Consider the following 24695-nt stretch of genomic DNA (forward strand, 5'->3'; position numbering starts at 1 on the left):
GATTATTGATTGTGTCTTTCTTGGTCCCTCTCCTTGGTTGATTGATTATTGATTGGGTCTTTCTAAGCCCCCTCTGTGCTCAACTGGGAAATCCCGGTGTGAAAATCTTTCCTGTCCCCTCACCCCACCATGTGGTCACCTGAGTGACACTTCATCCCAATTGGCACTCACGGGAGGGTAAAGCCCTCCTGTTCAAACACTGGCACGGTTGTTTGCTTCCAGCCAGGGGAAGTTTCAAGCAAAACCAGTTTCACCATGGGGCAGATGTTGTGTAAGGGACCTTGGGGAACTGGTTAAAGGGAAAGCTGGTCACAGGAGAGTCAGACTTGAATGAGGACACCTTGCTGCTCATGTCTGTGGGCTGGCCTCCTCCCTGCTCACTTGCCCCCCCCCAGGCACAGCCCCTTGGGGCCTCAGGACCTTGTTCTATGCAGCAGCAGGTCTTTGTCCTACCTCTACCAGCATGGCACACCGAACCTAAAGAATCCAGTCTGCAGTAGATGCTGAGGGCAGGGACAGGAGGTGAACTGGGAGAAAGAGAAGAAGCGGTGACACTGTCCATAAAGAGAAACGGATTCCCAGGCGGGTCAGGAAAGTTGGTGAGAACGTTATCTCCATAAACTACTCAGAAAAAGCTGAAAGCGGAGCTGTGGTTCATGTAATAGGGCGCTAGCCTTGAGCAAAAAAAGCTCAGGGACTGCCCACTACCTCGCTCAGCGTTCTGAGTTCAATCCCCAGCATGCACAGAGCAAGCAGGGGTAGGGAGAGACCACATGAGCAGAGATCACAGACACACACAGAAGGGCCGGTGGCCCTGGCCGTGATGTGACGCCACAGCAGGTGGCGGCGGGCAGTGGTGAAATTCTCTCCGCCCGGGATGTTTGCGGGGCCGCAGGTCCATCTTACAGAGGGAAAGGCATGGGAAGGCCCAGAGAGGCTGAAGACCCACGCCAGGTCATGGAGCCAGTGGATGGGAAAGCCTGGCTTGAAGCCATGTGACTCAGTTTCCACGTGGGCCAACTGCGTCCACACCGACGACGGCCTCACTGGAGCCTCGTGAGATCCCCTCGTGACGTGGCATCCTTACCTCACCTGGGCTGGGGTCAAATCGGGAGGGGGATTCTGACAGTGCACGGGGTTGGCACTGACCTGAGGGGACGCATAAATGTGATCTAGGGTGAATGGACATGAACATCCTGGAGGGATGGGAGAACAGAGACATGACCAAGTTTTGTATGCATGCATCCGTCTTGAGGCTTGAACTCGGGGCCTGGGCGCTGTCCCTGAGCTCTTTACTCAAGGCCGGAGCTCTACCATTTGAGCCACAGCTCTGCTTCTGGCTTTTTTAGGAGCTCATTGGAGATAAGAGAGCTTCGAGGACTTTTCCTGCCAGGGCTGGCTTTGAACTATGATCCTCAGCTCATAGCCTCCTGAGGAGCTGGGAGGACAGGCGTGAGCCATGGGTGCCTGGCTAAGATATTAGCACTTGAAGAAAACAACTCGTCATCTTGGGGGCTGAAAGAGATGGAGGAGAGCACAGAGCCGTCAGTCATATTTGACTCCTGAAGGAGCCACCGAGTCAAATCCCAGGGGACGAGACAGGACGTGCGGTGAACAGGAGCAGGCTGCAGGTCAAGCAGGTCAGGACACAGGGGGCCCCGAAAACCAAGGAGGAAAAATTCACCCGTGCCAAGAGAGGCCACCACAGGAGGGCCTCCTGGCCCCTGGCTGGAATTCTGGGGTGTTTCTGTCCCCCGAAAGCCACACCCAGCTGAAGGCCGTGGGAGCCTGTGGTTGGAGGCCAGCTAATACCCCATACCTTCGCCAGCAGTGGGTCAGCAAAGGCCCAGAACCGAAGTTCTCAGCGTGGTCCTCGCTGCTACATCGTGATGCTTAGGAGGCAGAGATCCCAAGGACTGATCGGGCTAAAAGTTAGGGAAACCCCATCTCAGGAGATAAGCTGGATGTGGTGGGACAGACCTGTAGTTCCAGCTACAAGGGAGACATGGACAGGAAAATAACAGTCCTAGGCCAGTGTGAGGCAAAGTGAGAGCACGCGACCTAAAATTAAAACAACAACAACAAAGCAAAAAACACTAGAGTATCTGGGGCTTGAACTCAGGGCCTGAGCACTGTCCTTGAGCTTTCTCACAGCTAACGCTCTACCACTTGAGCCACAGCTCCATTCTGGCTTTTCTACGTATGTGGTCCCTAGGAACCAAACCCAGGTCTTCCTGCATGCTAGACAGGCACTCTACCACTGGGTCACACTCGCAGCCCTTCCAGGAGCCTCTGATCTCCAGTGAACACCAGAAAACCAGAAATGGCTCTGTGGCTCAAGTGGTAGAGCACCAGCCATAAGTGAAAGAAGCTCAGGGACAGCGCCCAGGCCCTGAATCCAAAGACCCACGACTGACAACACACATAAAACTCCATCTTTGGGACCCCCACCCCTGCCAGCTGTCCTCTTGTGGACATGGTCTGCCTCTTTGGGACACCCCACGTCTGCTCCCTGGCTCAGGTTGGCATCAGTATTGTGGAGATTTGGTGTGAAATCTGGACGGCAGGCACCCCTCTCCTGGGATTTCTCCTCTCATCCTTTTTTTCTTTTTTTTTTAGGGCATGAGAATTGCTTACATTACCCTATTTGACCTCTTCTTCTGACTGGATTAAGAAAAGTGAGGTGCTTAAAGTGAGACTCAAGACCCAGAAGAGTCAGGAAGTGGGTCCCAGGCATCTGGGCTTGCAGGGTGTCTCTGGGGCTCTGTGGGAGCCAGGGGGACCAAGGCCCCTTCACAGCGGGGCCTGGGAGGGGACCTTTCCCTCTTTGCTTCAGAGGGAGCGCATGCATACCAGGGAGCTATGGTGGATGATGGGATAGTGGGGGAAGCCGGGCAGGTGGGGTGGACAGGGCTCTGGAGGCCACGGAGAGCCGCTGTGACAAATGTCGTTCCCTTCAGGAAAAACTGGTCACTCAAGCTCAGTCACTTCCAGAGCAGTTTAGCGCGGAGAGAGACAGAAGTAGCTGGTTTCAGTGCTGCCTCCTCCTCCACATATTAAGAGAAGAAAAGGGGCTGGAGGAGGGGCTCAAGCAGGCACTCACACAATGACACACACACACACACACACACACACACACACACACACACACACTGCCTACAGCTTAGCAACCCCTCAGCATTTCAAGTAGCAAAAAAGAGAAAAGAAAAGAAAATAGTATTTAAACAAAAACTGTTTTTTGCCAAGTGTGGTGCCAGGTACCAGTAGCTCAGGCCTATAATCCCAGCTACCCGGGAGGGCAGAGATGGAAGGATTCACATTCAAGGCCAGGAAATTCTATCTCCAAATGAGCAGGGGGGGGGGGGAAGAAAAGAGGAGAAAATGTAAAAGTCCAGGCAGGAGGCGTGGCTCCTGGGGGAGAGGCCCCGCCAAGTGAACCAGAGGCCTTGAGTCCAAAGTCCCGTCCTGGCACAGAAGAAAGAGCCCTTGTTGGCCCGGAGGTGGAACCTGTCCTGGAGGGACAAGAGGTGCGGGAAGGCAGGTTCTGACAGGGAAGGCGCTGAGTTCCCAGAGCGTCCTTTCTCGTCCCTCTCCTCTGCTCTCCCAGCCTGAACAGGCCCCGTGGTGCTCTGGCCGCCTCTCTTCTGAGTTATTTGCCCCCCTCTGGACATGACCCCCCCCCCCCCACACACACACTGGGCAGGGGCACAGGAGGTGCCTGGCCGTAGGCAAATGCAGGCATAGTTGTCTGTGTAGGCCAAGGGAAGAGGGAGGCAGGGCGCCGGGCCAAATGCCTTTTAGAACCAACACAGAACCTTTCCAAGATGGAATCTCTGGAAGTTGATTTTTGCCTCCAGAGAAGTCCAGGGGGGATCCTGGCAGGTGGAGAAATCACCTGGAAGGACGCCTAGGGCCCTGACCCGGGACCAACCCTTCAGGCTGTGCCACCTAAAGTACGCCATGCCGCCCGCAGGCCACCCCCCATCCTCCCCACCCCACGCCCTGCCCCCTGCCTTGCCCATCTCCAGGGACCAGGGCAAGAAGGCTCCATTGTTCACGGCAGCCTTGGCACGGCGTGCCTGCCTCTTCTGCGTGTGTGTGAGTGTGAGTGTGAGGGGTGTGAGTGTCCTGGGCCTGAACCCTGGTCTGGGCCTGAGCTGCTTCATGCAGGCCGGGCGCTCCACCACTTGGGCCGCCGCCTCCCGGGCTCCCCTTACTCATTTTCTTGAGGTTCATTTCCAGTTAAACCCCAGGTGGACTTTGCTGCCCCGGCTGGCATCCAGTCCCGAGGCTCTGACCTCAGCCCCTGCCCCCCCACCACTGTGCAAGCATTTGCAGTGTTCACACCTCTCCTGGGTCCCCAGTTTGAGGCCTGGCGCCCCCCCGCCCCCGGTATCCAGCCCTTAGCCTCGGTGCCCAAGGCTGGAGCTCCACCACGGCGGCCACAGCTCCGCCTCGGGCTTTTTGGCTGGCTCGTTGGCGAGAAGGCACGACTCTGCCCAGGCGGGATTCGAACCGTGGTCCTCAGCCTGCAGGCCGCAGGCACGCTGGGGCCTAAACTCCAGGCCCGGTGCATTGTGGGAGTCGTAGTTTCCCTGGCGCCCCGCCCCGCCCCGGCCCCGGGGCGCTGGTGGGGCCTGAACGCCAGGCCCGGTGCATTGTGGGAGCCGTAGTTTCCCTGGCGCCTTGGCCCAGAGGCGCTGGTGGGGCCTAAACGCCAGGTCCGGTGCATTGTGGGAGCCGTAGTTTCCCTAGCCCCGCCCCGCCCCGGCCCCGGGGCGCTGGTGGGCCGCCGAACAACAGCCGTCCCTGCCCGCGGCATTGTGGGAGTTGTAGTTTTTTCCCCAGTCGGCCGCGTACCAGCCGCGGGAGCGAAGACTACAATTCCCAGAAGGCGGTGCGGCGCGGCGGCCGCGAGCCCGCGGCGGTCTCCAGTCTCGGCCGGTCTGCGGCGTCTGTAAACACCCCGAGGCCGTCATGGGGCGGGCAGCGGCGGCGGCGGCGGCGGCGGCGGCGGCCCCGCCGCGGGGCGTTCGCGGCGGACCCCGGCGTCCGCTCCGCCGGTCGTGAGGCGGCCGCGGCCCGCGGACTGCGGCTGCGGGGAGACGGGCCGTGAGGCGGCGGCCGGGGAGGAGGCGGCGGACCGCAGCTCGTCCTCGGCGGCGCCCGGGCCGTGCAGGAGCCCGCGGCCATGGACGACAGCAAGGTGGGCGTGGTGGGCCCTGCGGACGGAGGGGCGATGTGGGGCCCTGGGGGGCTGAGGAGGACCGCGGGGGGCCGGGGAGGACCGCGGGGGGCCGGGGAGGACCGCGGGGGGCCGGGGAGGACCGCGGGGTCATGAGGATGGTGGGGGGCTGAGGAGGACCGCGGGGGGCTGGGGAGGACCGCGGGGGCTGGGGAGGACCGCGGGGGGCTGGGGAGGACCGCGGGGGCTGGGGAGGACCGCGGGGGGCTGGGGAGGACCGCGGGGTCATGAGGATGGTGGGGGGCTGAGGAGGACCGCGGGGGGCTGGGGAGGACCGCGGGGGCTGGGGAGGACCGCGGGGGGCTGGGGAGGACCGCGGGGGCTGGGGAGGACCGCGGGGGGCTGGGGAGGACCGCGGGGGGCTGGGGAGGACCGCGGGGGGCTGAGGAGGACCGCGGGGGCTGGGGAGGACCGCGGGGGGCTGGGGAGGACCGCGGAGGGCTGAGGAGGACCGCGGGCGGCTGGGGAGGACCGCGGGGGGCTGAGGAGGACCGCGGGGGGCTGAGGAGGACCGCGGGGGCTGGGGAGGACCGCGGGGGGCTGGGGAGGACCGCGGGGGGCTGGGGAGGACCGCGGGGGCTGAGGAGGACCGCGGGGGCTGAGGAGGACCGCGGGGGGCTGGGGAGGACCGCGGGGGGCTGGGGAGGACCGCGGGGGGCTGAGGAGGACCGCGGGCGGCTGGGGAGGACCGCGGGCGGCTGGGGAGGACCGCGGGGGGCTGGGGAGGACCGCGGGGGGCTGGGGAGGACCGCGGGGGGCTGGGGAGGACCGCGGGCGGCTGGGGAGGACCGCGGGCGGCTGGGGAGGACCGCGGGGGGCTGGGGAGGACCGCGGGGGGCTGGGGAGGACCGCGGGGGGCTGGGGAGGACCGCGGGGGGCTGGGGAGGACCGCGGGGGCTGGGGAGGACCGCGGGGGCTGAGGAGGACCGCGGGGGGCTGGGGAGGACCGCGGGGTCATGAGGATGGTGGGGGGCTGAGGAGGACCGCGGGGGGTGTGAGGAGGACCGTGAGGACCGTGGGTGCTGAGGAGGACCTCGGGTGTTGTAGGGGGCGTGAGGAGGACCATGGGGACTGTGGGAGGTGTGAGGGAGACTGTGGGGACTGTGGGGGGCGTGAGGAGAACCGTGGGGGTCATGGGGGGCGTGAGGGGGACCGTGGGGGGCGTGAGGGGGACATTTATACTCAGAAGTCATCATAAACTTTCTACGCTTCTTTGTTGAGTCGTTAGCATGGAGATCATCATGACCTTATAATTTGAGTGTGGATTAGTGTTTACTTCCCCGGGTAGTAAAAGTTCTTTATAAACTAGTGTATTATCCACCTCCACATGGCCTACAGAGTGTTCTCTTAAAGCATTTAACTTGGTTCTTTTGCCAGTCTCGGGGCCTGGGTGCTGTCCCTGCGCACCTTTGTGCTCAAGGCTGGTGTTGTACCACTCGAGCCACAGTGCCACTTGCAGCCTTTTCTGAGTAGATTATTGTAGGTAAGAGTCCTGCAGACTTTCCCGCTGGCTGGCTTTGGACTGAGCTCCTCAGATCTCAGCCTCCTGAGTACCTGGGACGGCGGGGATGGCGGGCCTGAGCCGCCGGCCCCCAGCTTACCCTTAATTACAACTGAATGGCTCGTGAGGCTTCTGTGAGGATCCTGGGAAGGTCTGGGGTTGACCAGAGGCTGGCTGGCCACGCCGTGGCGGTGTATTCTCTGGGAGCAGGCCACAGGAGCACAGTGGCTGTGTCAAGTGTGGTCTTTTGTCCTGCTGCAGGTGGTAGGTGGCAAAGTGAAGAAGCCAGGCAAACGGGGCCGGAAGCCGGCCAAAATTGACCTGAAAGCCAAACTGGAGAGGAGTCGGCAGAGTGCCCGGGAGTGCCGTGCCCGGAAGAAGCTCAGATACCAGTACCTGGAGGAGCTGGTGTCCAGCCGGGAGCGGGCTATCTGTGCCCTGCGAGAGGAGCTGGAGATGGTAATGGTGGACGTCCCCGAGCTCCTCAGAAGGGCACTGCAAAGGCTGCTCCTCTGCTGGCTGGTGTGTGTGGGGGTTCACGTGCATGCATGTGTGTGGATGTGCACAGCAGGCTCACGCTTCTCACACTGCCGAGAACGGGCAGGTGTGCCTGCCTGTTCCATGGGGAGATCGCTAGTGAGAGAAGCAACTAAAGAAAAAAAAATCTGGTCTAGTGGTGCTTGCCTAGCGTGCATGAAGCCCTGGATTTGACTCCTCAGTGCCACACACACAGAAAGAGCTGAACGTGGTGCTGTGGCTCAAGTGGAAGAGCTCTAGCCTTGAGGAAGCCCAAGGACAGTGCTCGGGCCCTGAGTTCAAGCCCAGGACTGTCCAAAAACAGCAACAACAACAACAAAGGTTCTACATTACCTACATTATATACTGGCCTACTTTGTAGCCAGGCCTGGTGGCACACACCTGTAACCCCAGTACTCTGAGGGCAGGAGGGTGGCGGGGTTGAGGCCAGCCTGGGCTGTCTAGGGACTGTCTCAGATCACACCACCGGTGTCTGTTTCCTGTTGTACAGATGCAGTAGAACACTGAGTAGGGGGGCTGAGTGGATTTATGTGTGTATTCATTCGGTTGAGCGGTGATGATGGTGGCATGGGGCAACAGTGAGACCAGCACGAACTCTGAAATGCCCGGGCAGACCCCACCCCCGGCCGGGTAGAGATGGGGTTGTCTCACCCGTGCGTGTGCAGATGGCATGCATGCCTTCACTGCCACATGAGGCCGTGGGGTGTGTGTGTGTGTGAGAGAGAGAGAGAGAGAGAGAGAGAGAGAGAGAGAGAGAGAGAGAGAGAGAGAGAGAGAGAGAGAGAGGGAGAGAGAACGGGAGGGGAGACATGGGGAGGGGATGGGGGCACCCACTAGACTTCCCTCAGGGTTGTGGAGGGCACACTGCATGCACACTGTGGAGAGGGGAGCTCGAGCAGCCTCAGGCCCTCTCCCGGGGAACCCCGGCCCCCTCCCACCGCACGGGGCCTGGCCTCTCGTGGGCTCCCTCCCCGCAGAGTGCATGTGGCCGTCCTCCTATACTTGCTTCTCTCTTCCAGTACAAGCAGTGGTGTGTGGCCATGGACCAAGGGAAAATCCCCTCTGAAATCAAGGCCCTGCTCACTGCAGAAGAGCAGAGCAAATCCCAGCAGAGCAGCAGCAGGCTCAGCAAGACCAGCAAAGCAGACGCCGCCAGCAACTCCTGTGCGTACAGAGACTGCCCCGGGGCGGCCCTTAGACCGGGTGTGCACGTGTGGTGTGGTGTGGTGTGAGTGCTTAAAGCGTGAGCCTGAAACGTGTGCGCAGTGCACAAGTGCCACTGACGTGGCCGTGCGTTGTCCACCCTGACGTGTGATTTCCATGGTATTTCTAGGGATCCCGTGAAGGCCAGGCCTGGTGAGGCACGCCCGAAAGCCCAGCACTCAGACAGCTGAGGCAGGGAGATCATGAGTTCACGGCTGGCCTGGACCACGTAGCAAGCGCTTAGCCATAAGCAGGAGTGGTACCACCTACTATTTGTAGTTCACAAGCTCTGCCCCTGAGGTTGAGTATTTAATAACAGCTGGAGTGAAGGTTATACTAGAATTCTTTACGAGCCGTCCCAGGTCGGGACTGGCTCAGGAGAGGGCTGGGTGAGGCCAAGACCGCAGTCAGGCCAAGCCCAGGGTGGGATCCTGCGTGGGGTCATGGAAGCGAAGGCTCTCCCAGTTCTCCCAGCTCCCGTGGTGGCCTTCCTCCCCCGCTCGGCTTCTGCACTTGTGGATGGCCTTGATGCACGGTGTGTTAGTTTTGAGGAAATGGGCTTATCTTGTTCTCTGTGGGTGGCTCAGAGCCCGCGGTGTGGCTCAGAGCCCGCGGTGTGGCTCAGAGCTGGCGTCAGAGCTCAAGGTCGGGGAGATCACTGTGTTTATCTCAGAAATCGGATGTGGCTCTGCGCTCTGGCTGGCATTTGTTGTTCTTGGTGGTGAGGGGAGGGAGCGTGTGTGCCGTGCGGACACCACTTGTTCAGTTGTGAGGACTGCATCAGGTGCTGGGTCTGCTGTGGGGGCTGGGTGGGGTGGTGAGTTCCGGGCCCTCCCTGGCTAGTTAGCCACGTCAGAACAATGAAACCAAGGAAGGTGCCAGGTGCTGACCCCCATTCTACAGTTACTGTGGCAACTCTGAGTACCAGGGCTTAGACAAGAGACGATGTCACCCTGTGTTTACCTTCTTATAAAATGTGCATGAAATTGAAGAGGCTGACTTACGGTATTGAACGAGGTCACACTGCCAGGAGTCCAAATCAAATAGTGAAAAGGCAAAATTTGCCTACTTATCTCCTAGGTTACAGTTACATTTTTTCCCCTCTTCTTGTTTTTTTTTTGGTTGGTCACGAGCTTGAACGCGGGGCCTGGGCGCTGTCCCCGAGCTCTTTTGCTTGAGTCTGGTGCTCTGCCATGTGAGCCCCAGCTCCACTTCTGGCTTTCTGGTGGTTAACGAGAGGTGAGAGTCTCACGGAGACTCGTCCTGCCTGGGCTGGCTGTGAACCGTGATCCTCAGCTCTCAGCCTCCTGCTCAGCTGGGAGGACAGGCGTGAGCCTCTTCTGGAAAGACAGAGCCCCTGAGCTGAGGGACAGGCAGGCCGACCTCACGACCAGGGCACCTGGTGTTTTGCAGGGTGAAGGTCTGTGAGGAGCTCTGATGGCCGCCAAGGGCGCGCTGAGAGTCCAAGGCACCCGCCCGTTGTGCGAGTGAGCGTGGATCACAGATGAGAGCGTGGAGTGCCCGCTCTGACCCCGCCACGCCCGGCACGTTCACGTGTGGCCATGCTCGAAAACTGGGAACCGAGAAAACGGGTGAAGACTGGGCCTTGGTACCTGAACTCCACAGTCTTCGCTGGTCAATTGATGTTCTGTCCGTGGAGAGAGAGAGAGAGAGAGAGAGAGAGAGAGAGAGAGAGAGAGAGAGAGAGAGAGAGAGAGAGAGAGCGCGCGAGCGCGAGCGTGTGTGTGTGTGTGTGTGTGTGTGTGTGTGTGAGTGAGCGTGTGTGACCTCCTCTCACGTTGGTCATCCCACAAAGAGAAATCACATAGGCTGATGACCCACTGGTGTCGGGTCTCACACTGACTTGCGTCTTGAGTATATCTGGCTCCAGCCATGGTTGCCCCTGTCCACCATTCCAGCACGAGCGCCCGTGGGTCTGCAGTTTCTGTTGGGATCCACACCTGTGCTCACGAGTGCCCACAGCAATCAACCCAGCAAGGAGGCCGCTCGCAGCCCCCCAGAGCTCATCCAGGCGCCTGGAGGGCCCCGTCTAGCCCACGCTGTCTTCCGAGCTGTATGTTCCATTTTGCTGTGGCCCCGTGGACACGTGGGGAGTAGTCACATTTGACTTAACCAGAGCAGCCGTCAGTCACCTGTGTGTGTGCGCGTGTGCGCGTGTGCGCGTGCCTGCCCATCTGTCTGTGCACTCAGCTGAGTGAGCACTTTCTGAAGAACATGCGGAAGTAGGTGTTGAGACCGTCTGGGCCTTGCTCTCTGGGGCCAGGAGCAGAGGACTCGGCTGCTTCCCGACCCACGTGTCCTCCTGGGTGTGTCCCGGCCTGCGCGCCGTGGCCCAGAGGAGGGTGGAGGGAGGGTGACAGGCTGGCATGGCTCCCTTCTTCCAAGCATGGTGGCTGCGATGGAGCCGCCCAGCCAGGCCCAGGAGCCTCACCTGGGACTGGCCTGTGTCACCTTATGCAGACCGGCCTGTGTCACCTTGTGCTGTCTGGCTGCAGGCCGCCCTCGTGGGAGGGAGGTGTTTGTCCTCTTCTCTCAGGCAGGCATCAGGAAGCACACTCAGCCCCTGCCAGCCAGCGTGCAGTCCACGCCGGGGTCACTGGTGGGCTCGGCCAGCAGGCTGGGTTTCGGGGTGGTGTTCCCAGGTGTTGAATGTCTTCCTCAGGCCGTGTCGTCGGCGGGGCTTGGATTTGTGCACTGGTCCACTGGGTGGTTTCTTTTTGTACCTTTTGTGCCGGGTTGAGCAAGCGCTCCAAAGTGAGCATCAGGGAGCCCGTGTCCTGGGGGACCACGTGGCCTGGGGGACCCCACGCTGGCCAGTGCCCCTGCTGGTGGCGATGACAGCTGGACTTTTCCCACTGAGTCAGACCAAGAGAATCTCTTGGGATTGAGAGAGGAGTTCTGTAGCATGGAATTCTCTGACTGGAGCTGTGGAACCTGGCCTCCTTTCTCCTCCCTCCCCTCCCGCTTCTCCCCTCCCCACCCCTCCCCTCTGTCCTCTTCCTCCCTCCTCCCCACTTCGCTCCTCTCGCTCCCCTCCTCTTTTCTCCCCTCCCGTGCAGTGCCTGTGAGGTGGTATTGGGCCCTGCTCCCCGTGCTCCCCACTGGGGCTGACAGCCACTGAGCACAGCCCCTACCCCACCCCATAGAGCTGGCAGGGAAGGGGGGTGGGGCGGCCCCACCCGCGTCAGCACCAAGCCGCCAGGCCAGGGCCTCGGATCTAGGTGACATCCTTTAAACGGTCTTTTTTTTCCCCTGTTTGGTCAGAAATCTCTTTCTTCTGTCTAAATCACAACTATCACTGTTTGCCAGCTAACTGATTAAACTTAGCATCATCAGTTAGCGTGTTATTTTATCCTATCATCTTTGAATTATGATAGATTTGATTTGGCCAATTACAGAAAGTGTAGGTTTAAAGTGGACTTAACCTTTAGTTAAAGTCAAATAAAACATAAAGACATAAGTGCTGTGTTTCACAAATCAGTTGCGTAATATCAATTACCTCTTTCGTTCTTAAAAGGAGGACGATTATTAAGCCACATGGTATTTGGGGCATTGAAGGGTTTTTCTTTCCTGAAGAGTATTGTACAATTAATTATATTTTTATGAGAAATAAAGTATCTTCACCAGAAACATGTCCAGCTGCCTTTTTCAGAATACTGTAATACGCCTGTTTGCTTAACATCATTTTTTTTTTGTGCCAGTCCTGGGCTTGAGCTCAGGTCCTGAGCCCTGTCCTTGGCCTTTCTCAAGGCTGGAGCTCTACCACTTGAGCCTCAGCACCACTTCTGGTTTTTTCTATGTGTGTGGTACTGAGGAATTGAACCCGGGTCTTCGTGCATGCTAGGCGAGCACTCTACCACTAGGCCACACTCCCGGCCAACTTAACATCATTTTTAAAGTGTGTGGGATTTAGAGAAGAATCAGTCTCGGGTCCTCTTTCTGAGTCACCTTGAGCGAGAATATTATAGCTCAAAATCTGTGGGGGCAGAAAAGTCGGAGATTCCATCTCCTAAACAACCAGGTAAAAGCCAGGCCGGAGGTATGACTCATGTGGTAGAGCACCAGTCAAGCAGGCACAAGGACCTGAGTTCAAACCTCAGCACCCACAAGATAAATATAAAAATAAAAACAAAACAACTGAGAGTGTGTCCCAAGTGGCAAAACACATGCCTGACAAGCATGAAGCCCAGGAGGATTTACTCCCTAGTACCAGACACCAAAGGGGTGATTTGTTACGCGGAGAGAGGTGGCCAATACAGTGCTTCGGTTTTCCTTAAATACATATTTCATATTTAGTTTTCATTAATCTAACATCTTCCAAATGACAGCAACAGGCAGCCGTAACCCCTGTCCTTTCCAGATTCCAGCCTCCAGTAACCACTCCTGGACTGTCTGGAAGTGGTGTCTGAACCTGGGCTCGCTGGGGAGCGCAGCCCGCACCTTCAGCCCCACTGTCTCTCTAGCTGGCTCAGGTGCTTGATCTCCAGTCAGGAAAAGGAGGGGTGTGCGCCCACCCCCAGCCCGGGCCTGGTGGCCTGGGGGTGGATTCCAGCACCCGCCAGGAGCCAGAACAACCCTCTGCAGAGCTCCAGGCTCCCGGCCCAGGTGGTATGTGCACAGCTTATAATCTGAAATAAACGTAGCTTTTCCCCAAAACCCCATGGCCGGGAACGTGGCCTAGTGGTAGAGTGCTTTCCTAGGATGCACGGACACCGGGTTCGATTCTTCAGTGACACATACACACAGAAAAAGCTGGAAGTGGTGCCGTGGCCCAATGGCAGAGTGCTAGCCTTGAGGAAAGCCCAAGGACATTGCCCAGTCCCTGAGTTCAAGCCCCAAGACTGGGGAGGGGGGAAAAAACACCATGCCAGTTTCACATTTTTCATTAAAATCAAAAGCCTGGGTGCTAGTGGCTCATGCCTGTAATCTTAGCTTCTCAGGAGAGTGAGACCTGGAAGACTCCAGTTCAAAGCCAGCCCAGGCTAAACAGTTGACTGTCTCAGTCTTCAATTCATTTAAGATTGACCTAATTAACTTAATCTTCAGTTAACTAGCACATGCTAGCCTGGAGGCATGGCTCAATTGGTCGTGTGTTAGCCATAAGCAAAACAGTTGATTGAACCTGAGGCCGTGAGTGAAAGCTGCTGTTACTTTGCAGGATTGGGGATTGAACCCAGGGTCTGGTATGTCAGGCAGGGTCCTGAGCCACGTGCTCCTAGCCTCAAATCCAAGTTCCGTATACTGTTAGACCTTCCTCTGGTTTTCCTTTGGCCCTCACCCCTCGATCCCCAAAGCACCTGATCTGGCTTGATTCCACATAGGCCCGAGTTTGTCCCCGTGGCGGCCTGTGGCTGGGGGGCCATCAAGTGCATTCCCTTGACTTTCCTCTGACTGAGCATCCCAGCCCTGCACCCATCCAAGTCTGCTTCCTGCTGTATTCTGCACCCCAGCTGCAAGCTGGTCGGCCCAGCAGAACAGTATCCCCTGAACTTCTTCCCAGCCTCTGCCCTGACTGTTTAGGTCTCAGTGAACCCAGATGAAAATTCAGGAAGGCAGTGCTGGGGGAAGGGGGCAGATTCTAGTGTCCCAGTGGATATGGCACTGTGGTGCTAAAAAAAAGGGGGGGGGGTTGTGCGCTCTCTGTCTCTGTTTCTGTTTCTGTCATTGCATTGGGACAACGGCTGAATTGAACCAGCAACAACGGAGCGTATGTGTGCACATATGTGCTCTAGGCGTGGGGACTGAACTCGGCCTGGGCTCCAGCGTGACTTTTCCACTCAAGGCTGGCGCTCTGCCACTTGCATCATACCTTCATTCCCATCAGGTTGTGCATTCTGAGTCCCCTGCTAAAGGGACAGAGAAGGGAGAGGCCCAGGTGGACGTGGGGCACCACTGCCAATCTGGGAGCTCTGTGGGGCGAGGAAGGGGTCATGTTGGTATAAATGACACCGTGGCTAGGGAGTGTGTGAATGCAGGTTTTGTGTGACGCAGGGAAGCTGTGCAGTGAGCTCACAGGCGGGTTTACCCAGCGGCGTCAGGGGCTCAGCCATGTCCCCCCAGTCCTGGCCACATCACCACCAAGCGGCCATGCTGGGTGCCTCGTCTGTGTCCTGGTGCTTAGTTTCTTGGGTGAATGGGCACAGGTGAGGGGAGCCAGGGAGCTGCTGTTTTCTTCACGCTTGGCCCATGTGGACACACTGTGGCACGGGGCAGGGGTGATGTTGAACCGGAGGAGAGGAAGGCATTTGCATGAATCCCGACTGCATCTCTTTGGTTACCAGGGAGCTTGGCCCCCTCTGTGCTGACTTTAATTTCATGTTTCTTTTATTTGTGCTTATTCCAGATGGGGACAACTTGAAAGAGAGAAAAGTAGGCAATGCTACGCTTTTTCTACCTAAGCTCCCTGCCGGTTTCACCGTGAGATTTAATGATGGAAGGCTCCCGGCCCGATCGCCAGTGTAGCCGGGCGCTGGAGCTCACGCCTGTCAACCCAGCCACTCAGGAGGCTGAGATCTGAGGATCGCAGTGTGAACCAGCTGGACAGGAAAACCTGTGAGACTCCTTATCCGCAACTAAGCAGCAGAAAGCTGGAGTGGTAGAGCGCTAGCCTTGAGCAAAAAAAAGGCTCAGGGACAGCACCCAGGCCCTAAGTTCAAGCCCCAGGACCAGCACGGGGGGGAAAAAGATGCCCAGTGTATGGAACAGTACTTTGCATTGCCTGTGACTACCAGAGGGAGAGTGCGGACGGTATCCACTCCTAAATGCTGCTTCGTGGAAGCCAGGGAAATTCCTGGAATGCTCCACGCTGGCCTGCTCAAGAATGTGTGAACTGTGTTACCCCATAGTTACAAAAACTCAGTGTGGAGGGAAAGCCAAGACTGAAGGCACCTATGGAATACATGTTGTAATTGTAATATATTGTAACTAATTTATAATTTTCTTTTTTCTTTTGGTCCCAATCCTGGGGCTTGAACTCAGGGCCTGGGTGCTGTCCCTGTGCTTATTTTGTTCAAGGCTAGCGTTCCACCACTCGAGCCACAGCTCCACTTCCAGCTTTGTCAGTAGTTTATTAGAGATAAGAGTCTCATGGTCTTTCTTGGCCAGGTTGGTTCTGAACTGCAATCCTCAGATCTCAGCCTCCCGAGGAGCTGGGATGACAGGTGGGAGCCACAGGCACCTGGCTAATGTCTGTCTTTCTTTTTTTCTTTCTCTCTCTCTCTCTTTTCAGTCCTGGGGCTTGAACTCTGGGCCTGGTCACTGTCCCTGAGCTCTAACCACTTACCCACAGCACCACTTCAGGTTTTCTGCTAGTTCACTGGAGGTAAGAGTCTTACAGACTTTTTGTGCCCACACTGGCTTTGAACCATGATCTTCAGATCTCAGCCTCCTGAGGGGCTGGAGTGACAGGCGTGAGCCCCCGATGCCCTGTTAATGTACAATTTTTTCTGGGCAGCCAGCTCATGCACTCGGTGCTACGAGGTCTAATGTGGAACCAGCTCCATTCCAATAAACGAGTGCATCTTAGAGAAAGATGCAGACTGGATGTGGCACCGTGGCTCAAGCGGTAGAGCGCCAGCCTTGAGCAGAATTGCTCAGGGACAGCACCCAGGCCCCGAGTTCAAACCCCAGGACCAGCACACACAAAAAACAAAGAGAGACTCAGAGCGCAGGGTGGGGGAAAAATACATCAAATCCTTTCTGTTTTTCTAGTCCCGAGCGTTTTAATACCCAGCCCGTGACAGGGAGGGGAAGCGCGGTTGCGGCGGCATCAGACGAAGGTGTTGGGCGGGTTGGCGTTGATGGGCCAGGCCAGCTTCTTCCCCCTGGCCTCGCGGTCGAAGCAGTCGTAGATGGGGTCCCTGGCGGGGGCCTTGGCGAGGGGCGGGATGTCGGAGATGCCCACGTAGTTCCTCTTGGCCATGCGGGAGCTGGCGGTGATGGTGTAGGCGTTGCTGCGGTAGCACTTGGTGGCCGACATGCAGAAGGTCTCCTTGACGCCCCTCCTGAAGTTGGCGTTGGAGACGGCGTAGAGCGCGGGCTTGGAGGCCGAGGAGCTGAAGGCGAGGCAGGTGACGGCCGTGAAGACCAGCGCGCTGCGCCGGGCGTCGCGCTCGCCGGGGTGCCACAGCTGCGCCACGTGGAAGGGCAGCCAGGAGAGCAGGAAGAGCAGGCTGAGCAGGAGGAACACCTGCACAGTCCTCACCTTGGTCCTGGGCACCACGTTCATGGTCCTGCGCACCGCCCGGCCGCCGCCCTCGCCGCCGCCCAGCCTCCAGATGTGCCCGACCACGCGGCGGTAGACCAGGGCCAGGAGCGCGGCCGGCACGGCGAAGCCCGCCAGCACCTGCAGCGCCGCGAAGCCCCGGCCCTGCCAGGAGGCCGGCGGGAAGTGCGGGCAGTGGCCGTCCCCGGCCGGGCCGAAGAGGAAGAGCACGGGGCTGGCCAGGGCCGCGGCCAGCAGCCAGGAGGCGGCGATCATCCGCCTGGCCTTCTCCCGGGACACCTTGAAGCTGAGCGGGTACACCACGGTGTAGAAGCGGTCCAGGGAGATGCACAGGAGCACGGAGGTCTGCACGCCCGGAGTCAGGTACTGCGCGAAGCGCACCAGCCGGCACGCCGCCCCCCCCAGCACCCAGCGCCCCAGCACGAACTGCAGCAGCACCAAGGGCGCGCCCGCCGCGCTGGCCAGGAGGTCCGCGCACGCCAGGGACACCACAAAGTAGTTGGTGGTGGACTGGGCCCTCCGGCTCCTGTGGATAACCAGACAGACCAGGGAATTGCCAAGGACAGAGGTCAACCAGAGCGTCCCGAAGAAGACGCCGACCGCGGCCACTTCCCCGGGGGTCCGCGCGTACCGGGGGCCTGTCCTGTTGCCGGGCCAGCCAGGGTCCTCGCCGAGTCCCAGGGGGTCAGGGCTGGGCGGGGGCGCAGCCGTCTCCACGCCGCTGTGGTTGTGGTCGGGCACCGGGAGGGTCGGGAAGAGGAAGGGTGGCCGGCTCCTGTCCATCGTGATCGCAGCCATGCTCGCCGCTCCCCGTCAGGTCTGCTGAGGAGAGAGGAGCGAGCCCCGGTTCAAACGCCGCCACATGGCCCAGAGATGGCGTCTCCCCCGACACAGACCGCTGTCCTGCGGGGCTGCTCCGTGTCTGCAGGCTCTGAGGTTCAAGCTCAGGGTGGCCTGGGTGCCGTGCCAGGCTGGTGCTCTACCACCTGAGCCACAGCATCACTTCTGGTTTCCTGGTGGGCCACCGGAGATCAGAGTCTCATCGTCTTTCCTGCCCGGGCTGGCTTTGAACCGTGATCCTCAGATCTCGGCCTCCTGAGTGGCGGGATGACTCTTCTTCCCTTTCACAAGTGGGAAGAGCAACACGGACCCAGGTGGAAAGGGGGTCTCCCCAGACCCCCGCCCCCAGCGGGCCGCTGCCCAGCCTGAACTCACTGGAGACACAGCCTGCAGACACTCCACACACACGGCTGGCCCGTGGGGAACACAAGACAGGCCCAGCCCGGCCACACACGGGCGCCCTCTCCACAGACAGGAGGGCAGCCGCCCCAGCCACTGTAATCCTTTTCAGCAGAGACGACCATGGCAGGGGACACCTTTCCTCAAATCCTTCCTGCACATCTAGAGGCTCCAGCTGCCTCTACGTGCAAAGCCGGCAGCTCCCGCCTGTCATCCCAGCTACTCAAGTGGCTGAAGTCTGAGGACCGAGGTTCAAAGCCAGCCCAGCCAGGAAAGTCTGTGAAACTCTGATCTCCAATGAACCACCAGATAACCAGACGTGGAGCTGTGGCTCAAGTGGTAGAGCGCCAGCCTTGACCAGGAGAGCTCAGAGACGGCGCCCAAGCCCAGAGAGTTCAAGCCACCCCCCCTTCCCCCCCAAAAAAGCCTTTTTATTAAATTCACAAACTGTTCACTGCAGCAAAGGCGCTACCTGGGCAAGGATTTCTGGATTCCTGGGTTTTGGGAACAGAGACGGGTACCCTGCCCCCTTCACTTCTCTTCCGCCCCCCCCCCCCCCCCCGCTTCCCATGCACTGTGGAGCCAACCACAAACCACAGGCGGGCTGCCCTCTACCTGTGCCACAACACAGCACTGCTCTGGAAGTCCGCCCGCCGCCTTCCCTCAGGGTGGGGGGGGGGGGGGGGCTCCTGCTCCAGCCTTGTCTCTGGAATCCCAGGTTGCGCTGGACTCAGGTGTGATGCAGGGTGAGGCCTCTGTAGCTGCTCCCCCCCCAGGATGGGAAGAAGCCAGGGTGTTTCCCGGGTTCACGCTGAGCACATCCACAGCAGATGGGAGGAAAACCTGTGCTTGGCTGGCCCTCTAGTGCTACAAGCAATGGCCACACACCCACGGTGGACCCAGGCGATTCTGGACCTGGGCCGCCATCTAGTGCCAGAAAGCAGCAATGATTGCAGCTTTGGAAGAGTGGTAGAGCTCAAGTGGTAGAGCACTGGCCTTGAGAAAGCCTAAAGACCAGTGCTCAGGCCCCGAGTTCAAGCCCCAGGACTAGAAAAATGGAAAAGAAAAAAAGGGGAGACATTACAGCTGACCCTGCAGAAATGGGGCACTGGTGGCTCATGCCTGTAACCCCAGCTGCTCAAGAGGTTGAGATAGGAAGACTGCAGTTCTAAGCCCTGGCTTAAAAAAAGTCCATAAAAACAATTTTTTTTTTTGCCAGTCCCAGGGCTTGAACTCAGGGCCTGAGCACTGTCCTTGGGCTTTCTCAAGGCTAGAGCTCTACCGCTTGAGCCACAGCACCACTTCTGGCTTTTTGTGTGTGTATGGTACCAGGGAATTGAACCCAGGGCTTTGTGCATGGTGGGTGAGCTCTCTACCACTAGGCCACGCTCCCGGCCCCTGTGAGACTCTTATTTCCAAAAAATTACCCCAACAAAGCCAGAAGCAGAGGTCTGGCAGAGAGCCAGCCTTGAGCACAAAAACTCAGGGACAGTGCCCGGGCCCCGAGTTCAAGCCCTAGGATGGGCACAAAAGCATCAGAGGAAGGCCACTGTGAACACGTGCATGTTACAAACCAGCTTGGATGTGTAGTCCATTAACGACCGGCACCCCAGGGCAGTGAAGGCCCTGACCACCCCGAAGCCACTGAAATTCCTGCAAGGTTTTGGGGCCGGGACCCCAACCTGGGCTCCCAAGGTAGAGGAGAGAAAAACAATGCAAATCTATGTTAAACACAGCCCAGCCTGAGGCCTTGGTCCAGCGCCCGGCCACCTCCCAGAGGGAGGACACTGGGTGACCCGTGGAAACATTTGTGGTGACTGACATCTGGCAGAAAGACACCAGGGGGCCAGGTGACATTCTACAACCCTTGAGATCAATCCCTCCCACGAAGCATTCTCCAGCCTCGGGCCACGGCAGGGCACATCTTTGAGCTTATCGTCTCAGCCCATGAACGCCCCTTGTCGATTGGTTATACAAATATGATAAATGACACGGGAAGGGGAACCAAGAGCCATGTGTGACATACGCGGCTGCTCGGTAAACATTTGCTTTCTTATCACCATGGGCACCGGAAAATGGAGAAACCAAGCCAGGCACTCATGCCTGCGATCCTAGCTACTGGAGAGGCTGAGAATGGGGTGTGGGGGGTGTACCCCAGTCACAAGACAATCCAGGTAGAAAAGCCCCGAGACCCCATCTCTGAGTATAACTAGCGTGCTGGGATAGAAGTGTGGACCGAGTGATAGACCGCCAGCCGTGAGCGAGAAGGCTGAGTGACTATGAGTCCCCGAGCTCATGCACACACACATGCATAAAGGCTGAGAAAAGCCACACCAGCATTTTAACTGCGCTCTGGCTTTGGTGGGATGGGGGTTTGAACTCAGTGCTCAGAGCCTCGCCTGCAGGAAAACTCACACGGCTGCCACAGCATGGCTCTGGTCCTGGGAATCTGCCCTTTTATTTCAGCAGAGACCAAAGGCTCCGAGCCGGAAGAGCAACATTCAGCCAAGAATTTGTAACCTGGAGACCGCGGCCTTCTCGAACCCTGGCTGTTTGTCTACGGCTCACAAAGAGAAGGAAGCCACACAACCATTTAAAAAAAGAGTCTGACCTAGTGGTAGAGTGCTCCCCTAGCATACATGAAGACCCAGGTTCGATTCTTCGGTACCACATACATAGAAAAAGCCAGAAGTGGTGCTGTGGCTCAAATGGCAGAGCTCTAGCTTTGAGGACAAAGCCCAAGGCCAGTGTTTGGGCCCTGAGTTTAGGCCCCAGGACTGGCAAAAAATTAAAAATTAAAAGGGAACGCGTTTCTCCCGGTGCCCCCAAAAGCCCTCAGTGGCAAGGAGAGAAATGTCCCCTGACTTGGCAGCATGGTCTATGATTCTTACTATGGATCTAGTCCGACAGCCGAGGCTACGTTCACTGTCGTAGATGTTTTTAAATCCTTTGAGAACAAAGTGGAGGGTGCTTTAAAAAAGCAAAACACGAGTACATCCAGGCAGGGCCTAGGACGAGGGTATGTCTGATGGAAGGATGCTTCTAGATTCCGTTTAAAAGAAATAGCCATGATGTAATCCAGGTACTTTTTTTTCCCTTTAGACATCATTGGGTCGCCATGGCAACACAGCATCTTACTACGAAATATCTATACAACATGAGATAGAGAATGAACGATTACTTACTGGGTTATTTGGGGGTATGGAATGTGCCTGCTGGGAGAATTCAGGGTTAAGCGTCCATTTCCCCAGGGGAATGTGTCAGCCACGCTGGCTTCTCCCTCCACGGCCAAGCACCACTGCCGTCACCGTTTGAGACAAGACAAGCAGGCTGTCCCGAAGGTCGCCTGTGGGGTCCGGGTCAGTTCCAGGTCTGCTGTGTGTAAGCTCTGTGACCTCAGCCAAGTTCCTTAGGTTTTCTGTGCCCTGGTTTCTTCATCTTTAAACCGTGTGCTGTAAGAATGAGATGAGCCAGGCACCCGTGACCCACACCTGTTATCCACGATACAAAGGAGGCTGAGCTCTGTGGGCCACGGTTCAAAGCCAGCCCGGGCAGGAAAGTCTGGGAGACCCTTATCAACCATGAATCACCAAAACGCTGGACGTGGAGCTGCAGCTCAAGTGGTAGGGCGCCGGGACTCTGGCCCCCGGACCAGTGCACAAACACGCGTGCGTGTGCGTACACACACACACACACAGCCGAGTCCATGGTAGAGTTGAGCCTGCAGCTTTGGCTGCTTCCATTAAGAACTTCCCTGGGGCCACCGTGGTGGCAATTCCGAGAGACAGGATGCTCGGGGATCAGGCACAGGAGGAGGGAGCGAGGAGACAAGCCCCTCCCCCCCCCCCCCCCCGCCTCCAGCAGCCCTGGGAGGTGGCACCCAACAGCCAAAATGCCCCCCTCCCCTGCACCAGAGCCCACCGCGGGGTCCCTGAACCCCAGCCGCTTTCCCTCACAGCTCCCTTCCCCCTCCTCGCTGTGATCATGGACGGGTGAGGGCCGCCTCCCCTCCGCCCTGCCCTGGTGCGTCACTGGCGGCGCGGGGCTGGCAGTGTGTCCTTGCTGGACCTGTAACGGGTCTGGAGCTGCTAAGGGCCATCACCCTGCTTCCCCCACAGCCACCACTGAACCCCAAGTGACCTAACAGGGACTGGGCAGGGTGAGATCTCCACGCCGTGCCCAGAGCGGCATCACCTACCTCCATGTGGATGCCGTGTCTCCTGGGGTCTTCGAGGTCAGGAGTGGAGTCTGGAGAACCCCCTGACACCACCGGAGCACCCCGGAGAGGCGCTCATGTCTGTCCTCTTCCCGTGCCCCCGCGTGGGGCCTGTGGCTGCCGGTAGGGAGAGGATGACGCCGCCGCCCGGCAGGGCCAGGCCGCCTCCCGCCCCCAGCCCCACTCCCCCTCCTCCTCTTTCCAAGCCGTTGGAATGTGTCACATGGGGGCCGGGTCACGTGGCTGGGGGAAAACGTGGCCACCCTCTCTCTCTCTCTCCCTCCTTCTCTCCCTCTCTGCCTCGCCTCCTTCTTCCTTCCTGGAGCAAAGCTGCAGCCATCCCTGCCCTGATTGGCTCAGACCAAAGTGTGTGAGGTGTGTGGGGGGATCTCATAAGAAAAGGGGAACCTCTCCTTCCCAACACCCCGCTTTCTCTCCATTCTCCTTTTCTCACTGCCCGGGGTGATCTCGACACTCCTAGACCCCTCCCCGAATCCCTGAGAGCCCTCTGGACCACAGAGCCTTCAGCACCAGGCAGCTGTGCTCCCGGTCCAGTGCTCCTTTCAGCTCAGGTAAATACAGATATGTAAACACGCCCCCCCCCCCCCCGCCCCGAGATCCTGCGCTCATGCACCCTGCGCTCATGCACCCTGCGGTGGCTTCCCCTCCAACTTCCCCACCAGCACAGCACTCTTCCTATCTTGCTAAATACACCCCAGCCCCCGCGGCTGGGCCCGGTGCGTTTTTGCGGGGTGGGAGGGTTGGGGAGACATGGCATGGCATCCTTTAGGATGACAAGGGATCCTGGGGTGCAGGCCTGGGGGGGAGGGAACACTCCTTTCAGAAGTGCTCAGCAGGGGACGTGAAGACTGGGGAGAGGCTGGGCCCACGCGGCCGGAGGCCCTCTGTCCTCAAGACTGGTTTTGGGGGGGCTTGAGCTCGGTGGAGGGGCCCTGGCCTGGCAAGGCCTTGTGTTCAGTCCTCAGCTCTGCAAAATAAAATAAATAAATACAGAGCTCCACGTTGGGAGACAGGCCCGGAGCGGGGCCTAGGGGTGGTGCTCGCCTAGCACACGAAGCCCTGGGTTCCATTCCCCAGCGGAAGTGGTGCTGTGGCGCTCGTAGTAGAGCGCTAGCCTGGAGCACTAGACGCTCAGGGACAGCGCCCAGGCCCTGAGTTCAAGACCCAGGACTGGCAGAGGAGAGGGGGGGAGGGGGGAGGAGGGGGAGGGAGGAGAAGTGCTTGCTAGGGCAAGCCCGCACCTCGTTTTTCTGTTCTCCTCCTGTCTTCTTCCACCTCTCCCACAGACAGGCGACGGACGGACAGGCGGACGTCCGTGCGTCCGTGCGTCCACACTGATGTGAAGGCGCACGGATGCTTCCTCATCCTTCGATGCCTGAGTCCCTGCCTGACCTGCCCATCTGCGTGTCCTTGGTGTGGGCCAAGTCCACAGACACACGCAGCCTGTGCCCCACAAGGGCCCAGGTGCCAGGCACGCCGGGTCTGCAGCCACCCCTGCAAGACCCAAGTGACTGTTCACTCTCTCCAGAGCACCAGACCAAAGGGGAGGGGCAGGAGGAGGGGGGAGGAGGAGGAGGGGGAGGAGGAGGAGGAAGGCATTTGAGGCGTCTGGTGGTACGGGGGAGAGGTCATGCTGCTGAGGTTTCCAGAGTGTCCACAGAGAAGAGGCGCGGTCAGTCAGACCTCAGGGTGGATCCCCAAACCTCCCAGCAGAATCCCAGCCCCCCCCCACCCCACCCCCGCCCCGCAGCCCCGTCCAGGTCCTCGCTGCTTCCCCTCACCCACCTCCCATGGGGCCAGGGCTTCACCTCCACAGTGAGCACAAAGCCGCACGTCAGAGTCCCATCCTCTCCTCCCCACACCCTCCTCCCCCCACACCTCCCTCCCCACACCCTCCTCCTCCTCCCCACACCCTCCTCCTCCTCCCCACACCCTCCTCCCCCCACACCTTCCTCCTCACACCCTCCTCCTCCCCACACCCTCCTCCTCCTCCCCACACCCTCCTCCTCCTCACACCCTCCTCCTCCTCCCCACACCCTCCTCCTCCTCCCCACACCCTCCTCCCCCCACACCTTCCTCCTCCCACCCTCCTCCTCCTCCTCACACCTTCCTCTCCACACCCTCCTCCTCCTCCTCACACCCTCCCCCTCCTCCCCACACCCTCAACACCCTCCTCCTCCTCCCCACACCCTCCTCCTCCTCCCCACACTCTCCTCCTCCTCCCCACACCCTCCTCCCCCCACACCTTCCTCCTCACACCCTCCTCCTCCTCCCCACACCCTCCTCCCCCCACACCTTCCTCCTCACACCCTCCTCCTCCCCACACCCTCCTCCTCCTCCCCACACCCTCCTCCTCCTCACACCCTCCTCCTCCTCCCCACACCTTCCTCCTCCTCCCCACACCCTCCTCCTCCCCACACCCTCCTCCTCCTCCCCACATCTTCCTCCTCCTCCCCACACCCTCCTCCTCCTCACACCCTCCTCCTCC

The 24695-nt window shown here is 59.0% G+C and overlaps 2 protein-coding genes across 7 annotated transcripts; one reads left to right on the top strand and one right to left on the bottom strand.

Annotated features, from left to right (window-relative positions):
* The first annotated feature begins 4917 nt into the window (after nucleotides 1-4917).
* Nucleotides 4918-15386, top strand: Crebl2 (cAMP responsive element binding protein like 2). Of its 2 annotated transcripts, none has more exons than XM_090324528.1 (4): nucleotides 4918-5206; nucleotides 7008-7205; nucleotides 8303-8447; nucleotides 14851-15386. In XM_090324528.1, exons 1-4 carry the CDS (start codon nucleotides 5192-5194, stop codon nucleotides 14967-14969), a joined length of 477 nt encoding a protein of 158 aa, XP_090180654.1. In that variant the 5' UTR covers nucleotides 4918-5191; the 3' UTR covers nucleotides 14970-15386. The 2 variants fall into 2 exon arrangements, with proteins under 2 accessions (XP_090180654.1, XP_090180655.1); XM_090324529.1 differs by lacking the exon at nucleotides 14851-15386 and adding an exon at nucleotides 9900-10158 and having other exon boundaries at nucleotides 4922-5206.
* Nucleotides 15387-15821: 435 nt separating this feature from the next.
* Gpr19 (G protein-coupled receptor 19) lies at nucleotides 15822-23547 on the bottom strand. 5 transcript variants are annotated; one of them, XM_090324523.1, is made up of 5 exons: nucleotides 23449-23547; nucleotides 22169-22303; nucleotides 21279-21422; nucleotides 21156-21182; nucleotides 15822-17553 (listed from the first exon to the last, which is right to left on the bottom strand). In XM_090324523.1, the coding sequence occupies exon 5, from the start codon at nucleotides 17527-17529 to the stop codon at nucleotides 16276-16278; it is 1254 nt and encodes a 417-aa protein (XP_090180649.1). In that variant the 5' UTR covers nucleotides 17530-17553; nucleotides 21156-21182; nucleotides 21279-21422; nucleotides 22169-22303; nucleotides 23449-23547; the 3' UTR covers nucleotides 15822-16275. The 5 variants fall into 5 exon arrangements, with proteins under 5 accessions (XP_090180649.1, XP_090180652.1, XP_090180651.1 ...); XM_090324526.1 differs by having other exon boundaries at nucleotides 15822-16561; nucleotides 16711-17553; nucleotides 21156-21422; XM_090324522.1 differs by having other exon boundaries at nucleotides 16188-17553; nucleotides 21156-21422.
* Nucleotides 23548-24695: the final 1148 nt, after the last annotated feature.

This window comes from Megascapheus bottae, chromosome 35, assembly GCF_031878675.1.
Source record: "Megascapheus bottae isolate mThoBot1 chromosome 35, mThoBot2.hap1, whole genome shotgun sequence".
In the NCBI taxonomy this organism is placed as follows: Eukaryota; Metazoa; Chordata; class Mammalia; order Rodentia; family Geomyidae; genus Megascapheus; species Megascapheus bottae.

Bases quoted from the DNA above. Each gene is read 5' to 3' on its own strand.
- Gpr19 (XM_090324525.1), bottom strand. From the start codon at position 17,529: ATGGCTGCGATCACGATGGACAGGAGCCGGCCACCCTTCCTCTTCCCG.
- Crebl2 (XM_090324528.1), top strand. The intron at 7,206-8,302 runs GTAATGGTGGAC...TCTCTCTTCCAG, and splicing joins TGCGAGAGGAGCTGGAGATG to TACAAGCAGTGGTGTGTGGC. The intron at 8,448-14,850 runs GTGCGTACAGAG...TGCTTATTCCAG, and splicing joins AGACGCCGCCAGCAACTCCT to ATGGGGACAACTTGAAAGAG.